We start from the raw sequence: 18501 nt of genomic DNA, 5'->3' as shown, positions 1-18501 counted from the left end.
GCTCACACACTGTCTGTCTGTCTCTCTCTCAAAAGTAAATAAACATTAAAAAACTTAAAAGATTTTTTTAAAGTTTATTTTTATGTATTTTTTAATGTTTATTTTTGAGAGAGAGAGACAGAGAGACAGAGTACCAGTGGGGGGAGGGGCAGAGAGAGAGGGAGATACAAAATCTGAAGGAGGCTCCAGGCTCCAAGCTGCCAGCAGAGTCCGACACAGGTCTTGAACCCACAGACCGAGAGATCATGACCTGAACCAAAGTCAGATGCTTAGCCAACTGAGCCACCCAGGGGTCCCTAAAGTTTATTTATTTATTTTTGAGAGAGAGAGAGAGCACATGCACACACGCACATATGGGGGAGGGGGGTGGGGGGAGGGGCAGAGAGAGAGGCAGAGAGAGAGAAAATTCCAAGCAGGCTCCACACTGCCAGTGCAGAGGCCCTCAATATTAAGATATTAAAACCTGGCTAATAGTAAAATAAAGGAGCTCGCATCCCCTGAGCCCGTGTCAACCAAGTGCAGCAATTCAACAGTCAGAGGTAACGTCCAAGGGAGACTGGACACTGGTTGCACATTACACGCAGTGCGTGACAGAGTGCTGGGAAAATCCACCTGACTCCAGACCCCTCACCCTTCACAGCCCTGCTCGTCGCCACCCCATGGGCCGAGACCTGCCCAGGACGCACATTCCAGGCCCCGGCGTACTGCCTCCCACATCAGGGTTCTGTGGGGTACACAGACCAGGGCGAGCGCTGCCCCCTCGGCATCGCTTTGCTCTGAGCTGATCTGGGCTCTGCCTCCTCCTGTCACAGCCCCAGGCCCCTGAGTATCTCAAGGCAAATATCTGCTGCCTTTTCAAAAACAACCTTGTCATCTGCATGAGGAAGGCGGTGCCAGAGATTTCATGAATATTTAACATACCCCCCAAAAGGCAGGGGCTACTATAATCCACATGGCTTGGGAGGGAGAGAGTGGGGGCCGGGGGAGCTGAACCTCCTAAGCCAACCATCAGTTAGGTTATTTGTACACGTCTCATTCCCACCCAGCTGGTCTCAAGTCTTTGCATTGTCCCCCACCCCATGTTGTTAGCACTTCCCAATCACACTGACATCATCCTGTTATTTCTAAGCCCAGCTCCCTCCCTCTCCTTTGATCCAATGATGGGTTCTTACCAGCCCCACGAGGCCACACGCTGCCTGCTCACCCACCCCTCTGCCTCCCCTCCTCGCTCTCACCCATTCTCAGAGTCTGTTCCATGAACCTATCCCCTTTGATTCTGTAATAGACTAGAAATGGGTTTACACTGAAAGCAGGAGAGGAGGGGGAAGGAGAGAGAGAGAGAAGCAGACATTCTCGCCATCCTACTGCCCTCTCATGGAATCACGAGCAAAGTGACTGTCGATGGCACAGAGACAGGGGAGCACAAAGCTTGGCAGGACACTTCCACCCAGGGCTGTCTGGGGTGCTGCCCAAGAGCGGGAAGAAAGGGGCAGCTCAGAGGATCCAGGGTCTATAAACTGGGACAAACGCCATTTTCAAAGGGTGTGGTCCAAACAGAGGCAGCTTTGTCTCTCCTGAAACCCCTGTTCATCCTCAGCACTGCCCTTCTTTCTCTGCCTGGAAAAGCCCTACCTCCTCCCAGGGTTAGACCACAGGAACCCAACACTCCATGTGACAAAAGAATGAAATCTGCTGAGATGCTAGAGACACTTCCCCTGCTGAGTTGTCTATTTCTATTAAAGAGGTCATAAAAAATATGTTTAAAGGCTCCCACTCCCCCCAAAGAAGCATATAATCATCAGAAGGAAGCTTTTGGAAATCCAGGACATGTCAAAGATCCCCTTTTTGTTGACATTTATGAAGCAAAAATCAGCCCAAAGTCTAAGTGCACCATGACTGATCCACAGTGGGATCTTCAATCCACCCGCTGACAGCAGGAGTATCCACTCTGGTCAGGACCTGGGACAGCCAAGGGAAGAAAAAAGCACCATACAACCTGAAGGGATCCCCTCCTTGTCCCGGCAGGGCTCACTCTCATTCATTAACCTATTCATTCTCTCAACCACTCAGCAAAACATACCCACATGCTTCCTAGGTTCCAAGCAGTGGGCCAGAGCCGGCCATGTACACATGAATAGGGCAGAGTCTCTACTCCCAACGTGCTCAGTCTCCTGGAGACTTTCTTCTACTTCCTCCAAAAGCCAGTATTTCCCCCTGATGCCCCTCTTCAGTTCATGGTCATCCTTCTAGGCTCCACACGTGAGCTACTGCTCACATCAGCAGTGTAAGGTCTTAGTGGCAGGCAAGAGGAAACAAAGTTGTCATTTCAGGGAATCAAACACACCGAGAAGGGTTTGGATGCAGTGCAAACAGACCAGGCCCCACTCACAGGGAACAGTTTCAAAGTAAACACAGATCAGGTTGATGATAAAGATGGGGGGTGGGCAGGAGGGAAGTGTCACATTTCACAGAAAGTGTTAAAGTCACCATCAAAACCTATTTGAGGGGCACTTGGGTGGTTCAGTCAGTTGAGCAACTGACTTCGGCTCAGGTCATGATCTAACAGCTGGGGTTTGAGCCCCACATCAGGCTTTGTGCTGACAGCCTGCTTTGGATCCTTTGTGTCCCTCTCTCTCTCTCTCTCAAAAATAAATCAAAAAAAATTTTTTTAGGGGTGCCTGGGTAGCTCGGTTGCTTAAGTGTCCGACTTCGGCTCAGATCATGATCTCATGGTTTGTGAGTTCGAGCCCTGTGTCAGGCTCTGTGCTGACGGCTCGGAGCCTGGAGCCTGCTTTGGATTCTGTGTCTCCCTCTCTCTCTGCCCCTGTCCATTTGCACTCTGTCTCTGTTTCTCAAAAATAAACATTAAAAAAAAAATTTTTTTTAAACCTATCTGATTGTACACAGCCAAAAATCTGGACAGTTTCTGGGGTAATAGAGGACCAATAAAAACAGGGTCTGCCCAATGGCTAGAGCTGAACCACCCGGGGAAGGCCTCCCTACAACCCAGGGCCTGTCAGCCAGCATCTGCAATCTCCGCCCACCAAGACATTAACTCTGGCTCTTGAGGTGAGCTGAAGATCAAGAAGCAAGAGTCAGAAACAATAAGAGTTATGATAAAGGATGATGAGGACATAGTAAGAGATAATAAGAAAACAAACTTAAATCTATGATACAGGCAGTGCTGCTTTACCGGTCAGCTTTGTGATCATTCTAGCAAAATGTGAGTGGTCAGTGTCTTGAAAGTGTTTCAAGTATGTCAAAGAGTTTTTGTTTTGTTTTTCTGGGTTTTTTTTTTTTCTGGGTTTTTTTTAACGTTTATTTATTTTTGAGACAGAGGGAGACAGAGCGCGAGTGGGGGAGGGGCAGAGAGAGAGGGAGACACAGAATCTGAAACAGGCACCAGGCTCTGAGCTGTCAGCACAGAGCCCGATTCGGGGCTCGAACCCACGAACCGCGAGATCATGACCTGAGCTGAAGTCTGACGCTTAACTGACTGAGCTACCCAGCCACTCGTTTTTTCTTTTGTTTTTTTTTTTTTTAACTAAAGTTCATTTCTGAGAGAGAGAGACAGAGCACGAGCAGGGGAGGGGCAGAGACAGAGGAAGACACAGAATCCGAAGCAGGCTCCAGGCCCTGAGTGGTCAGCACAGAGCCTGACGCAGGGCTCCAACCCATGAACTGTGAGATCATGACCTGAGTTGAAGTTGGACGCTTACCCGAATGAGCCACCCAGGCACCCCTGTCAAAGAGTTTTATATGTTAGACTTGTGAACAGCGTAATTCAGCCTGCTATCAGTATTTAAAAGTTTGGGGAAATCTGAGCTGTTGACTTGATCATTTACTGGCTGTGTGAATGCCTAGGGAATATGGGGAGAAATCCTAACTGTTTAAAAACTAATAAATATTAGTTATTAGACAAAGGGTATCCAGGAGGGAATGTTCCTTTTCAAGTAGAAAAACACAATGGGGGGTTGTAAGTATTACAACACCATGCTGAGTTTTGGGTTTTGTTTGTTTTAAAGAACATTCTGGTGGCAACAGAGGACAGACCAGGGGACAGAGATCAGAAGCGACAGGACTACTGTGGGGAGAGTCTGGAAGCTATTCCCGTCCACAGTCTGCATTTCCCAGGCCCCGCGCCTTTGCTCAAGCTGTTCACTTGCCTAAAATATCCCTTACACCCCCATGTCTAAAACCTACCTACTCTTCAAGAGCCAGGTTAAATGTCATCTATTCAAGTTTTTCCTGATCTCCAGACAAGTAACTTCTTCCCCCACAGAGCTCCCCCCAAGCGGGCACCTGCATCCAAGCCCTTTGCACATACTGCCCTGCTTTACGGTTGCCTGGGACAGTCATTTACTCAACCCTGAGCACTCACTAAACACCAAGTACCAAGTGTTCTTTCTCTCTCCAGCTGCAAACTCCGCGAGGCCAGCCCAAACCCATCTTACCGACACCTGTATCTCCACCGGGCCCAGTACAGTGGCCGACGTTCAACCACTGTTAAGACTCTGGACGAAACGCCTCTGTTACAAAACCTCTGCTGGCTCCCAGTGCCTGGGTAACCCCATTCAAACTCCTCAGGTGGCGTTCAGGTCCCCCGTGACCCAGCCCAAGCTACCTCCACGGGCCACCTCTTACGTGCGCTCTGTACGCCAGCCGAAAGAGACGCCCTCACCTTCCCCAAACTCACCCTGCACCCTCCGCCTGTGCAGTGTCCTGCGTGTGGGCTTCTCCCTCCCCACTCACCTCTGCCTGGCCAGCCTTGTGCGTCGTCCTCCCCCCGGCACACCTCACAGGTCAGTTTCCCAACAGAGCCTTTTCCTGGTTGATCCACGTGCCTTGGAGACCCTCAAGTCCCCTCTCACCTTCCTTACAGCCTCACTGCACTCTATTCTGTTTTCCAATAATTTAAGTCTCTCTTCTGTGAGGCTGTAAACCCTTAGAGGGCAGTAATTACATCTAACTTAGGCCTGAGTGACCTACGGCGCCCAGCAAAGTGCCTCATGCGGAAACATTCAACCAGTGGTGGTTACCTGACAAATGAGTGAACAGATTAACTCCTTTCCCCCTTTGTGCTTCCCCAAACCCCAGAAATCCCATCTAGACAGCTTTGGGGCAAGATGGTTCTCCTTCTAAATCCACATCCCACAAGGAGAAAGGCTTAAGAAGGAAGGAGGAGCATACCAGGCTGAGGCATTGTCTACAGGGCTTCAGGCTCTTACCTCATACTCAAAATCACCCCCCAGCGCCCCAATGTCCAGGTGCAGGTTCTTAAGAAGCTCACTTGAGCTGCGGACACTCTGAAAACAAACACAATTACAGGGGGTAAGTCAAGGAAGCTGGTCAGCCCAGGATGCAGGCCAAGAAGCTCCTTGTTTGTTGCTTTCTGGGTCAGACCTAGGAGGTACATAGATTGGGCAAGAAATGAAGCTGTGGGCTAGAAAATCACTTGACTTATTTTTAAAGCAGCAGAGGTCAGCCAAAAGGTGGAAACAACCCAAGCGTCTATCAACAGATGAATGGATTAACAAAATGTGGCACATTCAGACAACGAATTACCCAGCCATATGTGCTACATGACGATCCCTGAAAACATGCTATGTAAAAGACGGGCAGACATAAAGTGGCAAATATTGTACGATTCCACTTAAATGAAATACCCAGAATAGGCAAATTAAAGACGGAACATAGATGAGAGGAGACCGGACGCTGAGGAGTTACTGTTCAATGCGTAAAGAGTTGCAGTTCGGGATTTTGAGCGAGTTCTGGAGATGGATAGTGGTGATGTATCACACTGAATTGCACGCTTAAAAGCGATTACAATGGTAACTTTCATGTTATATATATTTGACCACAATAAAAAAAAAACTTTTCTAAACAGGACAAAGGGTTCCCAGGCCAGGAAGAGGATTCATCATTACCTGGTTGTCACTCTCTGCCTCATCCTCCTCGTTGGTCTCCTCCCCTAAAGCCAAGAGGCTGAGGGCTTTCTTGTCCTCATGGATGGAGCCCAAGAGACCCTTTGTGTAAGCAGAAGTCTTGAGACCCTGTGGAGGCTCCAAAGCAGAGAAGAAAAGTCAAGGGACACACCAGAAAGACCTGCAGAATGCCTGCCCGACTCTCTTTCGGTTTGGTTGTCTCCCAGCACAAGTCTGCCACGGCCAGGAAGCCGACCCCGGCAAACCCAGCTCACATGGATCCCTCCCTTTTCCAACTCCTACCACTCTGGCTACCAGGATGGGAAAGTTAGCACTGCAGTCCCCATGGCGTGGGCCTGTCCTCTGCAGCCCAGAGTCCACATTCAGCATCACACAAGTGTGATTTGCCCTCCCAACTTGATTATGAACCTTGAGGGCTCAGCCCATGCCCTCTCTTTATCATCCGTGGGCCACAGATCCTAGCATGACACACGAAGGCCCCACAGGAACTAAATACACTGAACACACACACAAAAAAACCATTTACCAGCGTGAGTTCTCCAAGCTGACCAGATTCCGCTGAGCTCCCCAGGCTCACGCTTTGCGATCCACGAAGAGCAGAGGCCGGGGCATCCACAAGGCCTCTTAGGGGAGCCAGGCCCCCAAGAGGGACGTGGACTGGGGCTAATGAGGAGCCCGGGGCCTGGGCAACACAAAACATCTTGTTACAAACCCAAGAAACCACGTGGCCCTCGGAGTGTCAGAAGCAGATATAAAAATAAAACATCTAAATCCTGCCCGCTCAAATTTAAACCACCTCCGTTCAGAGGCTGCTAATGAAACACAACATCCAGAAATTACCATTGTGCCAACTGTGTGAGAAATCACAGGCTGGCTTGCTGATTCCCCTAACTTTGCTGCTAGCGCACAGCTAACGGTCGTCTCACATCTGGCAGATGCTGCGGAGGGTTCTGCTCCCCTTTCAGAAGCCACGTAGGAAGTGGGGGGGCAGAGGGAGGGCAGAGACAAAAGCCTCATCTACCAGAGGGAGAAGTCTCAATAGATGAAGTTTAAAACTGATGAACCAAGCAAAAGCAGACGAAGCGTATTATTTACAAATATGGAAGTACGCACGAGAAGAAAGCAGTTGTCTCTGGGGAGGGGTATATGCGCCCAGAGAACTGCTGGGTTTCGTTACCCACCTTTTGGTACTACTTGACTTTGTTTGATATGGGCATGTATGACTTTGATTAAAATAAACAGCAACTATGAAAAAAAAATACATTAATGGCAAAAGAAGAACTTTCTTGCCCCGCTTCACTGATGAGGAATGTGGCTAAAAGGAGCCTGGCCCCCAGTTTCCCTGTTCTCATGCTGGCCAAACGAAGGCTTCGGGCTAACGAGGACAGGGAAAGAAACCAGGCTGGGAGTCAGAACTGGCAAGGCCTCAGCGCACTCACAGACTCCTGAATTCTCAGTTTACTCATCTGCAAGATGGAGATGATGAGTGCCTTGCCGCTTAAAAAGCAAGGTGTGGGGCGCCTGGGTGGCGCAGTGGGTTAAGCGTCCGACTTCAGCCAGGTCACGATCTCACGGTCCGTGAGTTCGAGCCCCGCATCAGGCTCTGGGCTGATGGCTCGGAGCCTGGAGCCTGCTTCCGATTCTGTGTCTCCCTCTCTCTCTCTGCCCCTCGCCCGTTCATGCTCTGTCTCTCTCTGTCCCAAAAATAAATTTAAAAAAAAAGTTGAAAAAAAAAATTAAAAAAAAAAAAAAAGCAAGGTGTGCTGGGAAGTTCAAAAGGGCTCATGAACGTGAGGAGCACATGTGAGGGGGCCGGGGCTACACCGATGCTGTGAAAGGGCTGTTATCAGAGGGACTCACACAGGACTCACACAGCTGGAGCCCGGGCTTAGGAGAAGGGGCAAGGAGAGCATTCTGGGGACAACTTACAAAGACCTCCTTAAAATTCATTACTCAAAACGCATCAAACAACACGAAACCATTCCTCTCTAACCCCAAGGAGACCAAGAAGAGAAAGGGGAGGCCAGAAGAGGTCAGGCTGAGGAAGCACGAGTGGCCCACCGTCTCTCATCCACAGCGTCGGCTCAAAGAGCCAGACCACCGGGCAGGGTCTCAGCGGGGCCCCTTTCTGTGTGGGAAGGGGATCGGACACTCCTCCGAAAGGGAGGTGAAGTCCAGAACCTTTGAACACCCGAACCACTGCCCACCCACCTGGCCTGCTGCAGAGTACTTCCGTTAGGCAGAGAAGGAACGCATAACGCTCAGGCTGGCCCACATAAGCCAGCATCAGGTACCGGGCTAAGCCCCTTCTGCGCCACCTCTCATTCTGCTCTCACAACGACCCGAGGCCACAGTCCCTACAAATGGAGATTGGGGAGATCGAGAGCCCTGCCCAAAGTCACAGGGCCAGCAAGGGGGGCGCAGATATGGGACTGAGCCCAGGGCTGTCTCTAAGCTACTATTTGACGCCACCGTCTGGCTGTGGCAGAGAAGAGCCCAGAAAGGCTTCTCTAAGGTAAACTGGGGGCAAACTGGGCCTGCTCGTCCTGACTTCAGCCCTCCCAACCAGCCCCAGCAGATCAGCAACCAAAGTTCCTCCCACACTGTATTTATGGAAAAGTACAGACTCCCACCATGGCTAATTTGCTAACGTGCTGGGGGCTGGAGGGAGGGAGACAGGCATGCTGAGGGCTTTGTTCTCCCAGGCCTTTACCAAATCAGTGGTTAGCAGGGAAATTACACATTCCTGGCTCCTAGCTGATCATCTTCTATAGCTGGCCATTAACTCTGACTATGGGCTGTACGTGGCGTTGTCCTTCGGAGCGGATAAACTTGCTGCCGTTGGGCTAATTAAAACTTTCAGGATCATCTGCAGCTTATCCGATATTTATAGTGCTACAGTAGTTATTAAAGCTAACAGAGAACCAGGGCACGCCAGCAATTAGAAACCAGAGGGAACAACTGGGTAAAGCCACAGCTGGGCAACAGCAAAAGAATAGCTGGGGAAATTCAGAGCGACCCCTGTGGTCTCTGATCCAACTTGACTTCTTCTGAATGAAGAATATGGTGTGACTCTTTAAAGGGACAAAGGGGTCGGGATGATAGGGACAGCACCGTCCTTTGGCAAATCCCAGCAGCGGAGGAAGTGACGGTACCAACGAGGTCTGTACAAGCCTGACACAGGTTGTTCACATGGCTTCTGGGAGCCCTGGGAAGCCGGGAGCAACAGCAGCTCGCGGGATGGTACGAAGATGCTGGGTTTCAGCCCCTCATGACTGGATTCACACTCCAGTTCCGTGGGATTCCCACAAGGGACTAAATTCAGAGCTTAGGGGTGCGGTGTCCACTTGGGAAGCCTCTGTCCATAATCACCTGAAGAGAAAGTCTTCCCAAATCCTGGGAGGGTACGTAGATCCTGCGTGAGTGCCAAGATCAGTGCCACCTTACCCTCAAAACTGATCATCTGCAAAGCCTATGACCCATCTGTGAAATACAGTTAGCTCCACGGAAGGGAAGTCTAGATACCCCGAGCCGCTGTCTCGCAGGTGATGGGTACAAGAAACATGAAATACACGTCACCCCACAAGATGGCCAGCCTGGGTAGTTCAGGGATCAGTAGTTACGAGGGGAGAGCAAATAACAGGAAAGCAGGCCTGATGGCCGAGTCAACCCAACCTGCTGCCTCCCTGCCAAGTTCACCGAGTTCAAGTCCAACGTCAACTCGACGGGCTCCCTCCCTGCCAAGTTCACTGAGGCCCACGGGCCATGCTTGCTAAGAAGCCTACCTGGTTGAGAAGCTGCGTCGTGCCTGACTCTGCAGCAAGCCCTCTGCTGGAACTCAGCTCGACTAGCCCCTGCCTGAGGGGGCTGCTGCTTGGCTGGAAACCGGCTTGCTGACGGGCCTCGTGCCCAGCAGGGGCAAGAGCCTCCTCCAGAGGACACGCCAGCACCTCCGGGCCACAAGTCAGAAAACTCGCGTCCCTCTCCATGGTTCTGATGGCCTCGTGCTCACCCTCACTAGATATCGTGGAAGACTCAGCTGCCATGCAACAGACCCTGCTGGCAATGTCTTTACGTGGCATCTCCTGCGTGCTCTCGGGCAGCCCCAGGCCCTCCAGCTGCCTGGAGATCTTGACCATATGCAGGATGTGCTGGTAGAACCTCTGATCCTCAGAGTAGTCTTCGCTCTCGGAACACTCATCAGTAGACCCCTGCATGGGGGACACCTGGAACGCTAGAAAGGGGCTGGAGTGCTGATCTCTCAGGCCGGGACCCGCCTGACCCATGCCCCGCCCAGATCCCTGAGAGCTCTGCAGGTCCCAAAGGAGGTTATGCACTTCACCCAGGATCTGAGAGCCAAGGTGAGAAGCCAGGCTGCTGCTCTCCAAGTCAGGCTCAGACCCACCAGGCTTCCTGTCTTCTTCGGGGGGGTCTGTTGACCCCGGGGGTTGTCTCTTCTCACTGGTAGGGTACCCTCCAGGGGAACTCCCTGAAGGGGCACTCTGGGCCGGCTCTAACGCCAGCCGATCAGGTGGCAATAGGAAGAGTTCCCGAGGTGGATCGTTAGCTGAGGCCCCTGGAGCCTCAGGGTCACTGGGTTCTGTCTCCTTGCAGCTGCCGGGGGTATCCTTGTCGACAAGCTTGGACACCTGTCCCATCCACAGTCCTGGGGGCTCTTTTCTCCTCCTCCCCCTGCCCCTACTCCCACCTTCTCCACAAACTCCCTGCCAGCTCAGGCCCTCAGCTGGGCCATGATCTAACAAGAGCAGCGGGTTCTTCCTGGGAGGCAGCATGTGGTCAGAGGAACAGGGGGACCCGGAGGGCTCCTCCTCAGGGGATGGTGAGTGAACGGGGCTCTGGCTCTTGTCCCCGCCGGGGCCAGTGGAGCCCCGTTTGGCCATGTGGCCCAAACCTCTGATGGTTTCAGAAAGCTCTGAGTGGACAGAGGCCTGGCACCTGCTCTCCAGCACATCCTGCCCATTCTGGAGGGGCCGAGTATTCTCAGGGCCCAGAGCACTGGGCTTCTGCTGTCTGGTCCTCAGTTCCAGATCTTCTATTTCAGGGTCTGAAAACCCCAGGGAGATTTTCTCTGTCGGCTTCTGGGGTTTCCCCAGACCCTGCTGATCACCCAATTCTGTTCTGCACTGGGCTCGGGCCCTGCCTAAGATTTTCTCCACGCCGGCAAAGATGTGGTGGGTTCGGGAAGCTTGGCCCTTGGAGAGTGGCTGAAGCTTGCTGGGCAGGGTGCCCACGAGAGGCGAGGGGATGTCACCCAGCATGCATGGGCTCTTCCCTTTCTTAAAGGAGCCCTCGCTTCTAGCCTGCATCTCTTGGTCTAGGTCCAGATCAGCAAGGCCAGGTGCTGGGAGAGGGGATGGGCCGCAGAGAAAGGAAGGAGGCAGCAGAAGTCCCTGCTCAGGCTGTGTCTCCTAGATGGGTATATAAACATGCAAGAAAAACTGAGACAGAGCACTTCTGACTTACACTTGCTACCTCAGCCCTCGGCAAGCCCTTAGCAGAAACCCACCCTCTAATTAAAGTAAAACACAAACCAGGAGGGGGAAAAGAAGCCAGAAACTCCCTCTGACTTCTTTGTTTTCTGGGCCCTAGTTTCCTTATTCTATAAAGGGGAGGCTGGACCAGATCAGTGGCTTACAAACCTTGCTTCATGGAAACTGCAGGTTCGTTGCACATGGTGCCCTGGAGGCCACAAGAGTGTACATGTCACGGGGAACGGGCGTCACTAAGACCTACACCCCCAGGTTCAGCTGGGGTAGCTCCTCTTCTGGACATGCTGGACCTCCATAGAGGAATGATTGGAAGACAGGGCTTCACTACTAACAACTGTCAGAATCACCAACCAGATGATCTCTAAAGGATCATCAAGCTCTCAGTTCTGTGACTGGTTAAGTTTATAAAACCCACCAGCCTTACCAAGGACTACCAGAAATTGTCTAAGAAGGGAAAGAAGAAGGGAAACAGCCAAAGAGGGGAGCCCTGGGGATTCCGTCAAGGTCTTCTGGCAAAGACACAGACTGGCACTGCTCAAGAGAGACCCACAAAGACAGAAAACCTTGAGTCCAGAAGAAACTCTGAACGATAAACCTCACCCTGCAAACATTCACAGTAGGCTCCAGCCGGCCTGTGCACGCATACCTCTGGAGAGCCCAAGCCACTTGTGCCCAGGTCACCCACCTGGCTCAGGCCTGCCCTCTGGACAAACCCAGGTCTGAGGCACTGTCCTGAGCCTGAGAGCCAGACTGGCAGCCCAGGACTTCCCAATCGTCCTCAGCTCCACAGAAGGAATCCTTTTTAACAGGGAGTTCCACGCGCTGTCACACACCCAGAACTCTGTCACCTGACCCTCCACCCCAGAACCCTTGCTTGGTCCCCTCTCTCACCGTTACTCATGCCAGAGCCTGCCCAGACACTAGGTAGTCCTGGGTTAGTGAAAAGCCCGTTATCCACCTTCTGCCTTTGAAACACATAACATTAGAAAATTCAACCGATTTGGAAATGACTTGTCCTCTGCATCTGGAGGGACGGGCTTGTTATCTTATTTCTTGGAATCATGAGTAGTGATAGGTGGGGGAGGGCAGGGGAGGGAAGAGTATCTGTGGAGCTTGGAAGTGTTGAAAAAGATTAATTCATCACCAACCATCCGATGCCAGACTTGACACCCTGAGAAGGAAGGAAGAAAGGGAGATGGAAATCTTCACTGAAACACGGGCACTGGTGGGAAACAGACTGCAGACAGAGAGCAAATCAACTGGACAAGTGAGAGGGTTGAAAAGATATTCTCATGCCCCCCACCTGGCTGGTCTGAGCTCCTATGTGCCTCCCTCTCCTCAACATGCCCCACCTGCGCCCCACCTTGGTGAAGGATCCCCTGCACCGGCAGAGCGCTCTGGGAGAGCCTGGCCCTCACATCAGCATGGCTCCAAGTCTTAGCTTCTCTACCTATAAACCCAGGGCAATAACTCTGCTTCTTAAGTTCAGACATACTGGAAGGACAAATAAAAATAAGGGGAAAGAGCACTTTCAACTCAGAGTGAAAAAGCTACCCGAGACCAAGATGCTCACGCTGCAATCAGATTTCAGTTACGCACCCCTACCAAAGGACAATGGCAAAAAAGAACAATCCACAAAAGTGGACAAAGCCCAAAGCTTTTCTTTTTGGACTTTGAAGGCACTGGCTTTCTGACAACTGAATTATGGCTACACCTGACATCTATGAATTTGCACCACACTTGGAAGGCCCGGCTCTGAAAGAAGAAAGACACTCCACTCATCTAGGTTCTCTGTCAATTGCCCCCCTGTCCCCCACTCTCCAGAGGGGTAGACGGTGTCCCTTCTCAGACTGCTGCAAAGCAACATCCTCAGGGAAGCGCGCTTTCTCGATAATCCTCCTACATAATATGTGCTTCCCGGGGGGAGGGGGGAGGAGAAAAGAATTTTCCAGAGACGATAAGAACTTCCAGAAGCTAAAGGAAAATCTGCCAGAAGACAGGCATAACTGAGATGATGTACTATCAAGCAATCAATGTGTTATTGGTGTTGTTCTGAACTTCCCAGCTGTAAACACCTAGGGGTTCCCAATATCCCCTGAGGTTTCAGCCCCGGCTCTCTGGGGGCTGGCATCCACGGACTCACCAGCAGACTTTTGGAGGTCTCTTTGTCCTTCTTGTCTTTCTTTTCCTTCTTCTTTTTCTTGTCTTTCTTGTTAACGGCTCCTGGAGTTGACAGCTTCCTCCGCTCTTGGATCACCAAGTTCCGATAGTGCTCGTCACATGGATGGTCCCACGTGGACTGCCCATTGGCAAAGTTGAAATAGTAAATATCACCTGTGATGTCCTGGCTGTAGAGAGTGGAGGTCAGAAGTTAGTCCCTGCCCAGGTCCAAAGCTACTTAGGAAAAAAAGGAAGAGAATAAAAGTGGCCAGGAGACAGAAAAGAAGGGAGAACTGGGTGAGAGGGACAGAAGGAGAGAGAAGACACGGGGGATGCAGGAGAGGATTAACACAGAAGGAAAGGGTACCTTCTGGCTAATATAGGCGTTAACTTAGATAGGAACAAAGGACTGGGATAGCTAAGGACTTCTCTAGAAGAAAATGTACAATCATTGGGGTTCCTAGGAATAAACTTGGTTTGAGATGGCTAAGTACAGATGCTATGGGATCTTAAAGACAAGTTCTAGGATTGACCTTCCTGAATATTTTCATAAATGGTCCAAGGAAGAAAGAGGCCTTGTGATAGCTCTGGTCTTACACAAGACTCCGATCTCCTAAGAAATAACGATCCAAGCCAGTGGAGATCAACAAAAGAAACTAATGTAAAGGTGCATTTCGTGAACCTGTGTTTCAACATGGACAAGTCCAAAATAAGCCATGCATTCCAGCCACCATTATCAAAAATTCATTGGGACAGCTACAGAAAACAAACAAACAAAATTCACCATAGCAATACAAAAAACACGACACCCAGGAATAAATCCAACGTGTACAAAATCTTTATAAAGCTTCACTGAAAAGTCAGGAAAAAGAAAAAAAGAAAAAGCTGTTGGAGAGACAGCCCATGTTCCTCAATAGAAAGACTCAAGTCTGGCGGCACCTGGTTGGCTCAGTCAGTGGAACATGCAACTCTTGATCTTGGGGTCTTGAGTTCAAGCTCAATCTCAATTCTAACAAAAGAGAAACCATGCAGAAGTAAGCAGGAAAAATATTAGGGATGAAACACAGAAAGATAATAAATGACAGATAAGTGCATGAGAAGATGCTCAGTATCACTAAACATCAGGGAAAGTGAAATTTACAACCACAGGGAGATATCACTTCCCACCCACTAGCACGGCTATTACCAAACAAGCAGAAATAACAAGTGCTGGGGAGGATGTGGGGAAATTGGACATCTCGAGCACTGTCGGTGGGGATGGAAAAGGGTGTGGCCGCTGTGAGAAACACTAGTTTCCTAAAAATTAGAAACACTAGTTTCCTAAAAATTAAAAACAGAGAGACCTGGGGCGCCTGGGTGGCGCAGTCAGTTAAGCGTCCGACTTCAGCCAGGTCACGATCTCGCGGTCTGTGAGTTCGAGCCCCGCGTCGGGCTCTGGGCTGATGGCTCAGAGCCTGGAGCCTGTTTCCTATTCTGTGTCTCCCTCTCTCTCTGCCCCTCGCCCGTTCATGCTCTGTCTCTCTCTGTCCCAAAAATAAATAAACGTTGAAAAAAAAAAATTAAAAAAAACAGAGAGACCATATAGCACAGCAATTCCACCGCTGGATATATACCAAAAAGGAAAGCAGGGATTCAAGCAGATTATTTGTCCACCCATGTTCACAGCAGCGTTACTCATAAAAGTCAAAGGGTGCAAACAGCCCAAATGTCCATTGACAAATGAATGAATAAACAAAAGGTAGTACATACACACACTAGAACTGTATTCAGTCTTGGCAACGAATGAACTACTGACACCTGCTACAACATGAATGAAACTCGCAGACATTATATCAAGTAAAATAAGCCACACACAAAAGGCTGAATATCGTGGGCCCACTGATTTGACCTTGAATAGGTTAATTAACAGAGATGGAAAGTAGATTCGATGTTACCAGGAGCTGGGGGGGAAGGGCAGAATGGAAACAGACTTTCTGTTTGGGAAGATGAAAAAGTTCTGGAAATGGGTGGTGGTGATGCTTGCACAACACTGTGAATATACTTCACGCCACTGAGCTGTATATCTAAAACTGGCTGAAACAGTACATTTTACATTATGTATGTTTCACCTGGAAAAAAAAGTACAAAAAAATGTATAATTTCAGTGTGAAAAAAGAAAGCGCAAAGAAAATTAAAAGACAGGAGGTGGGGAGAAAATAGTAGAAACAGTAGCATAAGATTAATACACAGAAAAATCTGGCACAAGAACAGACACTCAGATCAATGGAACAGAATAGAGAACCCAGAAAGGGACCCACAAATGTATGACCAACTCATCTTTGACAAAGCAAGAAAGAATATCCAATGGAATAAAGACAGTCTCTTCACCAAGTGGTGCTGGGAAAACTGGACAGCGACATGCAGAGAAATGAACCCGGACCACTTTCTTACACCATACACAAAAATAAACTGAAAATGGATGAAAGACCTCAATGTAAGACAGAAAGCCATCAAAATCCTCGAGGAGAAACCAGGCAAAAACCTCTTGGATCCTGGCCGCAGCAACTTCTTACTCAACACGTCTCCAGAGGCAAGGGAAACAAAAGCAAAAATGTATTGGGACCTCACCAAAATAAAAAGCTTCTTCACAGCAAGGAAACAATCAGCAAAACTAAAAGACAACTGACGGAATGGGAGAAGATTTTTGTAAACGACATATCAGATAAAGGGTTAGTATCCAAAGTCTAGAGAGAACTTATCAAACTCAACACCCAAAAGAGAATAATCCAGTGAAGAAATAATCCAGGGAAGAAACGGGCAAAAGACATGAATAGACACTTCTCCAAAGAAGACATCCAGAGGGCCAACCGACACAGGAAAAAATGCTCCACATCACTCATCCTCAGGGAAATACAAATCACACCCACACTGAGATACCACCTCACACCTGTCAGAATGACTAACATCAACAACTCAGGCAACAACACATGTTTGCAAGGATACAGAGAAAGAGGAGCTCTTTTGCACTGCTGTTGGGAATGCAAGCTGGTGCAGCCTCTCTGGAAAACAGTATGGAGGTTCCTCAAAAAATTAAAAATAGAACTACCCTACGAACCAGCAATTGCACTAGTAGGTATTTATCCACAGGATACAGGTGTGCTGTTTCGAAGGGACACATGCACCCCCATGTTTATAGCAGCACCATCAACAATAGCCAAAGTATGGAAAGTATGGAAATAACCAAATGTCCATCGATGGATGAATGGATAAAGAAGATGTGGTACATATATACAATGGAGTATTACTTGGCAATCAAAAAGAACGAGATCTTGCCATTTGCAATTATGTGGATGGAACTAGAGGGTATTATGCTAAGCGAAATTAGTCAGAGAAAGACAAATATCATGTGACTTTACTCATATGAGGGCTTTAAAACACAGAATAGATGAACACAAGGGAAGGGAAGCAAAAATAATATAAATACAAAACATAAGAGACTCTTAAATATGGAGAACAGAGGGTTACTGAAGGGGTTGTGGGAGGGGGCATGGGCTAAATGGGTAAGGGGCATTAAGGAATCTACCCCTGAAATCATTGTTGCACCATATGCTAACTAACTTGGATGTAAATTAAAAAAAAAATGCTTTGGGGCACCTGGGTGGCTCAGTCGGTTTAGAATCCAACTTCGGCTCAGGTCATGATCTCGCAGTTCGTGAGTTTGAGCCCTGCGTCGGGCTCTGTGTGACAGCTCAGAGCCTGGAGCCTGCTTCAGATTCTGTGTTCCCCGCCCCGCGCCCCCCCCCCCCCCCGTCCCACCCCTGCTTGTGCTCTGTCTCTGTCTTTCAAAAAGAAATAAACATTAAAAAAATTTTTTTTAATGCTTAAATGAAAATAAAACCCACAGAAAAATCACTTTTACCTTCTCAACAAAAATAATAATAAGCAACCCAGCAGACAAAACGGCAAAGAATATAAATAAGCAAATGGCCAACAGATGGCCAGCTCAACTCTATGAATGATTTGAGAAATGCAAATTTAAATGATCAGGCATAATTTCCTGTCCTTGGATCAACAATTTTTTTGTACTCATCATTTTGGAGGAATCGACAATTTTTTAATTGATAATTTTTTTAAAAACGACTTCAAACCCAACACAGGGCTTGAACTCACAACCTTGAGATCAAGACCTAAGTTGAGATCGAGTCAGATGCCTAACCACATGAGCCATCCAGGCACCCCTAACTGATAATATCATTAAATGAACAACCATATGTACCATTATTGGAGGAATTATTAAACTATAAAGGAAGGTAATGTATGATTAACAATATTTAAATTCTGTACGTCTTTTAACACACCACTGCAAATCCTAGAAATTTTTTCTAAAGACACACATACAGGGATGCCTGGGTAGCTTAGTCAGTTGAGCATCAGATTTTTTTTTTTTAATATAACTTATCGTCAAGTTGGCTAACATACAGTGTATACAGTGTGCTCTTGGTTTTGGGGGTAGATTCCCGTGATTCATCACTTACATACAACACCCAGTGCTCACTTCAACAAGTGCCCTCCTCAATGCCCATCACCCATTTCCCCCTCTTCCCCAGAGCCCCCCATCAACCCTCGGTTTGCTCTCTGTATTTAAGAGTCTCTTACGTCTTGCCTCCCTGTTTGTAACTATTTTCCCCTTCCCTTCCCCCATGGTCTTCTGTTAAGTTTCTCAAGTTCCACATATGAGTGAAAACATGATATCTGTCTTTCTCTGACCGACTTATTTCACTCAGCATAATACCTTCCAGTTCCATCCACATGAGCATCAGATTCTTGATTTTGGCTCATGTCATGATCTCACGGTTCATGGGTTTGAGACCCACATCAGGCTCTGCTGACAGCGTGTAGCCTGCTGG

General features: G+C 49.0%; 1 protein-coding gene across 12 annotated transcripts in view; it reads right to left on the bottom strand.

Annotated features, from left to right (window-relative positions):
* Window positions 1–18501, bottom strand: part of CEP164 (centrosomal protein 164) — a 67970-nt gene that overhangs the window by 34375 nt on the left and 15094 nt on the right. For 10 of the 12 annotated variants that reach the window (XM_019811336.3, XM_045038362.1, XM_011286374.4 and 7 more), the window contains 5 exons: window positions 13599–13803; window positions 9731–11374; window positions 6472–6627; window positions 5928–6062; window positions 5229–5306 (listed from right to left, as the gene is read on the bottom strand). In XM_019811336.3, the coding sequence (XP_019666895.2) occupies window positions 5229–5306; window positions 5928–6062; window positions 6472–6627; window positions 9731–11374; window positions 13599–13803 (2218 nt within the window). The remainder of the gene's footprint in view (window positions 1–5228; window positions 5307–5927; window positions 6063–6471; window positions 6628–9730; window positions 11375–13598; window positions 13804–18501) is intronic. The other 2 variants (XM_045038361.1, XM_011286375.4) reach the window with 2 other exon arrangements.

The sequence above is a fragment of the Felis catus genome, chromosome D1 (assembly GCF_018350175.1).
Source record: "Felis catus isolate Fca126 chromosome D1, F.catus_Fca126_mat1.0, whole genome shotgun sequence".
NCBI lineage: Eukaryota > Metazoa > Chordata > Mammalia > Carnivora > Felidae > Felis > Felis catus.
Note: the sequence above shows the minus strand (reverse complement) of the source record. Positions and strands in the feature narration are given on the sequence as shown.